A 6788-nucleotide genomic window follows, 5' to 3' on the forward strand; every position below is an offset into this window, starting at 1 on the left:
AACCACACAAGCAACACAATATGGCATCGAATTATAAGGGTTTATATGGGATCTTCTACAAGATATCCTTGGAGGTAGTTAAAAGTGAAAATTCTCAATAAAAATGGCTTACCTTGTTCCATACATGTGTTGTTTGCTCCTGGTGTGGTTATTTTACCGATTGAACTTGATTTAAGCGACTTTTTTGAATTCCGATTTTCCCTTTATAAAGAGAGGACAAGGCGAAACACCTCAGTCGGAACAACCTGCCGAACGAAGTCAAAAATCCCAGGCTAAAATGTGCCCACGGCCACAAATCCACCGCAGAATTCAAGGACAAAGGTTGATCTTTCATTTCAATCCTCTAGCCACACAATTGCAGCCCTGCGAGCGACGCCAGGCGGCTCTTCGTGTCCCCAGTGAAACGATAAAACTATGGAAGAGCTCCGTGTCGTTTGATCCGCGACATAACGACCGTTGAAATCGGCTTGGTAACCTCGTCATGTTAGCAAACCAAGACTCGCGGGGGTACTAGATCGCAATTTGTCAAATTTGTCAAACGTAAGATCAACGGCGAAAGCTCCGTAGAAACTGAGATCATTTTTGAAGTGGAAGTCATGGTAAGTTTTCACGTTTACGCACCTTTGAGTTACTTGGTCCTCGCCTCACCAATTTAACTTCATCTCTCCATAATTCGTTAAGAATTCTCCCGAGCAAAAGAGAGTTCAATTTGCTTACGGCAATTTCTTTCTCTTCGTATGCTCTAGACAAGATATTGTTGGCTTCCATTACAGTTTCCGCACAATATTCGTAATTCCACAATACCCTAAGAGGAGCAAATTTAGTTTATCAGCTCGGGAATATTTTATACAAACAAATCCAAGGTGCATAAACGAGAAAACTTACCACGACTTCCACTTCAAAAATGATTGTATCTCCTCAGTTTCTACGGAGCTTTCTTTGGTTTTGAAGCCATTTTGCAAAAGCGTTCTGTACGATTTTTATTTTGCATTGTAAATTCGACCTGAGGCGATTACAAGAAGTTTAATTGGCAAATTGCGGTCTAGTACCCCCGCGAGTCTTGGTTTGCCAACATGACGAGGTTACCAAGCCGATTTCAACGGTCGTTGGGTCGCGGATCAAACGACACGGAGCTCTTCCATAGTTCTATCGTTTCACTGGAGACACGAAGAGCCGCCTGGCGTCGCTCGCAGGGCTGCAATTGTGTGGCTAGAGGATTGAAATGAAAGATCAACCTTTGCCCTTGAATTCTGCGGTAGATTTATGGCCGTGGGCACATTTTAGCCTGGGATTTTTGACTTCGTTCGGCAGGCTGTTCCGACTGAGGTGTTTCGCCTTGTCCTCTCTTTATAGAGGGAAAATCGGAATTCAAAAAAGTCGCTTAAATCAAGTTCAATCGGTAAAATAATCACACCAGGAGCAAACAACACATGTATGGAACAAAGTAAGCCATTTTTATTGAGAATTTTCACTTTTAACTACCTCCAAGGATATCTTGTAGAAGATCCCATATAAACCCTTATAATTCGATGCCATATTGTGTTGCTTGTGTGGTTCATAGAGAGAGCTTGGGCTGCCTGTGTGGTCACGAATTCATCGGTTTCTTTACTGCGTCTTTCAATAACAAACGGACTCTAAAATTCAAAGCTCAACCGACAAATGGGTTTTTCGCTACCGTCAATCAAATGTTCAGCAGTTCCTCCCAGCTTCCGACTACTGACGATCACTGTTTCGTTGTCTGAACTGTGCTCAACGATTTGATTACCTCGCGCTCGGCAGTAGTCGAAAGCTGGAAGGAGTCGCCGAACATTTGATTGACGGTAGCGAAAAACGCATTTGTCGGTTGAGCTTTGAATTTTAGACTCCGCGTGCTATTGAAATGCGCAGTAAAGCACCATGATCCAAGTGATCTTGGATCACTGATCCTGATACAAAAGATGAGGAGGATCGAACTCCCATATTAAAAGGTCGGGGATGCTCGTCGGAAAATTTGAATGAAATCCCTAAAAGAGATCAATCTGGGTGTGGCTCGAGCTTTATTCGACCCCTAAAAGATACCACTTAAAACCGAACAGGCTTGATTACCAGCTGCTGTTCAGGAAGAGAGCCCACTATAGTGGACCGGACTCGTAAGAGTGGCGGAAAACGAGCCTAAAAAGGAAATAAGACCGTTTTTTAAAATTACTATCTCTTCGACTGCACCCTAAAAGATACTTTGCCAGCTAAAGATAGTGGTGTTTCGTGATCAACGGGTGCTTTCCATTATGCCAAACCGACCGGTCAGAGCCCAGTGGGAATACCCGAGGAAAATCTCAATTAAAATGGAACGACGTTTTCCGATCAAACCGGGCCATGGCTCTTGCCATTTTTTATTCCTTTTCCGAACTCCCCTCATAAGTGAAGAGAAGTAGGACAATGGACCGGTTTGTCAAAAATGGAACGACCAATATTCCGACCGAAATAAGTGGGCCACCTTCAGAGGTGATCCCGAATATTCCGGTCGGAAGAAACCGAAACGGACGTTTCCATTTGACTTCCGACCGAAATTTCTGGAATCTTTGGCATAATGGAAAGCACCCGACATTAACAAGCTAAGTGAGACCAGAAACCTTGATTTATACCCCTGAGCAAGACAACGAGCATCCCCGACCTGTCCTTTTCATTTGAGAGGTCCCTCCCTCCGTCCTCCGAAAGCCGTTGTCTCGACTCTGTAACGCTCAAACTTGAATATGAAGAACGTGAGGTAGCTATTCAGGATTGCAAGAGACTCTAATGAAACCGAGTTATATCAGAAAAATGTGGAGCAATATTTTTTTTTAACCCAACAGACGGGCAACGAAACCTATTCGGTGATCCTTATTCTTGGAAATGTCTCCAGCTGTTTCGTGACGTCAAGTCCCCAGAAAGGCGCGTGGACTGGATACGAGTTTGTTTTTTTTCCCGCCAATTTCAGATTCAATATGGCGGAGCTGATGGCGGACAGTACGGAGATTAGCTCGCAAAATGAAGAGAATTCAGTGGTACAAGATGAAGATCAGCGTGCAAGACTCACACAGTTTCCACAAACTCGAGTTCGTAATATGATGAAAATCGATCCAGACCTTCATTTAGCCAACAGAGAGTCAGTCTTCCTCTTAACAAGAGCGGCAGTAAGTGAATTCGGTTCTTGCTAACAGCATTCTAATTGAAGCATTCTAATGCTATGATGCAAACTTTAATAAGCTTACTTTCGCAACCTGACTGAATTAAGGCTTTAATATTTAAAACATAAATGTTCTTGCGCAAGTGAATGAACATATCTGCGAAGATCATTGATGTTTTCATTAATGTTGTTAGTTTGACTTTATCTCATCACCACAGTGTACTGAAAACTATTGTTACAAATATCTTTGCAGTCAATACTAAGCTTGTAAGCTTAAATTCTGCATTTTTGTTACTTTCAAAGTAGGTTCATAAAACTTACGCATAAAATTTAAGATCCCCTTAAATTCTGATCAGCCCTTTCCTGAAAATAAGCACACCCAAACATAAGTCTCCCATATCCCACTTCAAAGAAGCCCCAACAGACCCTTGATCGACACTCAATAGCTACTCAGTTGACACTCCATTGACACCTTGGTTGACATTCCATCAACACTTCATCAGCATCTTGGTTGACAGTTGGTCGACAGTTGACTAATTTTTAATTGATGCATATGAGTCAGTTGACACTCAGCCAGCTGCTGACAGATTGTTGATCAAGTGTCAACCAAGTATCGATCGGGATGTCGCTTGAATACCGAGTCTCAAATGTCAATCAAGGGTGTCGATCAAGGGTATTGATCAAGGGTATTGATTGACACTCGACCGTGGATGCCTTTAGTACACATTTATCACATGGCAAACTGTTCCAAGATGAAAAGGAGGCTTCTGATTGGTTCCCTGAGCAGTACAAATAAATTTTTCCAAGTAATGAATGAGTTGCCAGTAATCGGATGCCCGTGTTTGTGCAAAGAACTCTGATATCGTCAGGGGGCAAACATTGCAAGTCGTTAGAAGGAAATGTATGGCGAAAAGTTGTTTCGACGCCCAAAAACATGGTTTTAGGGAGAGATCAACGCTTTACCGCCATTGTTTTATCGCAAATGGATTTTGGCAATGTTGATACATGGAAAATGTAAGTTTTTGTTTGAATAACCATGAAATAAGTGATAAAATTTACCGATAAACTACCTTTTGCCTGCGTGAGGTTTATTGTGAAATACATCAAAGAGAATATTGAAAATTTCAATACACGCCTGATCTCGAGAGGCTATCCAGAGCAAATGGTAGAAAAGACCCTCCGAGAAGTTATATATAAAGACAGAAAAGAAGCTCTAAAACAGAAATCGAAAATTGTAGAAAAGGAACTACTACCCTTTGTGTCGGGCAATTTCACTCAATCGTCAATACCAAACTTTGGAAAGCATAATCACGCACAAATGGAACTTTTAAATACAAATGCTCAGAGATATATTCAAGGAGCCACCCTTGATCTGTTATAGAAGAGGAAAATCACTGAAATACGTGCTTGTAAAAGCAAAACAAAGGCTTTGAGCAACACAGTAGCCACACAACATGAGTCACGCGGACTCATTTGTCATTAAATCAACCCCAGACAGTACAATGATCGCCACCGGGCTTATTTCCAGTATTATTTGTATTACTGAGCTTTCAAATAAGCCAAATGTAACCTGTACACAACTTAAAAGGCTTTACTGGGTTATTTCCTCTCGATTTATACCTGATTAATTTTGTATATTTTCAGACCATACCGCGATGTAAATTTCACAATAAACCTCACGCAAGCAACAGAGTTTACTGGTAGATTTTGTCACATATTTCACAGTTATTCAAACAAAAACTTACATATTCCACATATCAACATTGCCCAAATCATTTCGCGATAAAAACGACGGCGAAAAAGCGTTGATCTCTCTCAAAAATCGTTTTCTTGTACCTCGAAACAACTTTTCGCCATACATTTCCTTCCAGTGACTAGCAATGTTTGCCCCCTGACGATCCCAGAGTTCTTCGCGCAAACACGGGTATCCGATTACTGGCAACTCATTCATTGTTAGACAACTCTTATAAGTTTCCACAAAACGTTGCACATGCCAAAAGAAAACAGATTTCTGTATGCTGATTTTAAGATTACTTGGATCGTGTGTACTAAAGGCATCCCTTGTCAAGTCTTGATCTTTACGCTTTATCTGATTGATACATCTCATTTGACATCTCAGTCACTACTAGATCAACACTCAATCATCCTCTCCATCAATACTTGGTTAACACTTGAACGACAGTCGGTCAACAGTCGACTAACTTTCACAGACACGCCATTAAGTGTCAATCGATAAATATGAGTTGGTTGAGACTCTGCCAACTATTGACCAACTGTAGATCGAGTGCTGACCGAGTGTTGATTGAGAGGTCGATCAAGTGTCAATCTAGTGTTGAGCGAGTATCGATCGAGATGGCGACCAAGATGTCAACCGAGTATCAATCGATTTCAATGGAGTCTCAATCGAGGGTTGATTGAGGGTATTGATTGATATGCGACCATGGATGCCTTTAGTACACATGATCCGATTATTTTTAGGTAGCTTATTATCAGGATTTTACAGTATTCCCAAAACATGCCTCCTTGACAATGTGTAAAATGATATCTTAATAATAATTTCACCAATATTTTAGGAGCTATTTGTTGAACATTTCGCTAAGGAAGCACACAAAAGGACTGTTATAGGAAAAAGAAAAACTATACAGAAAAGAGACCTGGGTAAGTTGTTATATTTTGACATTTTAGAGCTTTCCAATGCATTTTTTTAGAACATATAATAATTATTACATTTTTTGTATTTTACTTTCTTTTGCTAGACACAACTGTTGATGAAAATGAAGAAATGGCATTCTTAGAGGGTAAGTAATGCCATGGGGTTCCCCTGGGGTTGATTCTTAGACTGACTAATGGATTCTCGAGAAATACAGGGGGATTGCATAAAACCTTAAGTAGGGAGAAATTTAGGGTTTTGTTATAAGTGTGAAGATAGGGAAGAAGAATTTATAGGATTGTAATTCTCTTAATCCCTTGTTATTGGAAATTAAGAGGAATAATCTGCAAAGAAAAATACATAGCATAGCCTTGTTCTAAGCGTAGACGATGTGTCACTCTTTGCTTTTTTCCATACTTACTTAGGTAGCATCCAGGTTTGATAAAAAAGAGTAACTGTTGATGCCAATGAGGAAGTGCCAGAGATAATTTGATCAAAATGAGTTGATACAAATTATGCAATTCGTTAGACATCTGTGCAGTGTTTCTGATGAAAAATTACTTAGGTTGAATTTTCTGCTGTTCTACAATTTGTTACTAACAGGATGTTTGTTTCTGTTCTTTACACACAGGTACATTAGACTAAAATCATTTAATGATAACCTTGATCGTCGACAAATGTTACCATGTGAAACATCCCAAGAAAGAATCAAGATCAGGGATTTTATATAGTGTGCAAAGAACTATTGACGTCATGTAAATAAACTGTAGATTGATGATATGGACCGAAGAAATAATATTACCCTCCCCTCCCCAACTGAGTACAATTTTAGGTTATTTATTTCCTACTTCTTTAATCATCCTATGGTACCTATTAAAATTAAAGGATAATCAGGCCATTTATTTTAGATTCGTGGAGAGTTTCCAAAAGAAAGGTCTTGTATTGTGATTTACAGCTAAAATAACCATTTGTGAAAACAACCATGGTAAACTGTCA

The 6788-nt window shown here is 40.0% G+C and overlaps 1 protein-coding gene across 1 annotated transcript; it reads left to right on the forward strand.

The window, feature by feature from the left end:
- The first annotated feature begins 1588 nt into the window (after positions 1 to 1588).
- Positions 1589 to 6699, forward strand: LOC145468949 (DNA polymerase epsilon subunit 4-like). The gene is made up of 4 exons (XM_081452662.1): positions 1589 to 3149; positions 5716 to 5800; positions 5899 to 5940; positions 6424 to 6699. Exons 1-4 carry the CDS (start codon positions 2961 to 2963, stop codon positions 6435 to 6437), a joined length of 330 nt encoding a protein of 109 aa, XP_081308788.1. The 5' UTR covers positions 1589 to 2960; the 3' UTR covers positions 6438 to 6699.
- Positions 6700 to 6788: the final 89 nt, after the last annotated feature.

The sequence above is a fragment of the Orbicella franksi genome, chromosome 14, assembly GCF_964199315.1.
Source record: "Orbicella franksi chromosome 14, jaOrbFran1.1, whole genome shotgun sequence".
In the NCBI taxonomy this organism is placed as follows: Eukaryota; Metazoa; Cnidaria; class Anthozoa; order Scleractinia; family Merulinidae; genus Orbicella; species Orbicella franksi.

Coding starts and splice junctions, on each gene's coding strand:
- LOC145468949 (XM_081452662.1), top strand. CDS start 2,961: ATGGCGGAGCTGATGGCGGACAGTACGGAGATTAGCTCGCAAAATGAA. Junction 3,150..5,715: donor TCCTCTTAACAAGAGCGGCA/GTAAGTGAATTC, acceptor CCAATATTTTAG/GAGCTATTTGTTGAACATTT. Junction 5,801..5,898: donor TATACAGAAAAGAGACCTGG/GTAAGTTGTTAT, acceptor TTCTTTTGCTAG/ACACAACTGTTGATGAAAAT.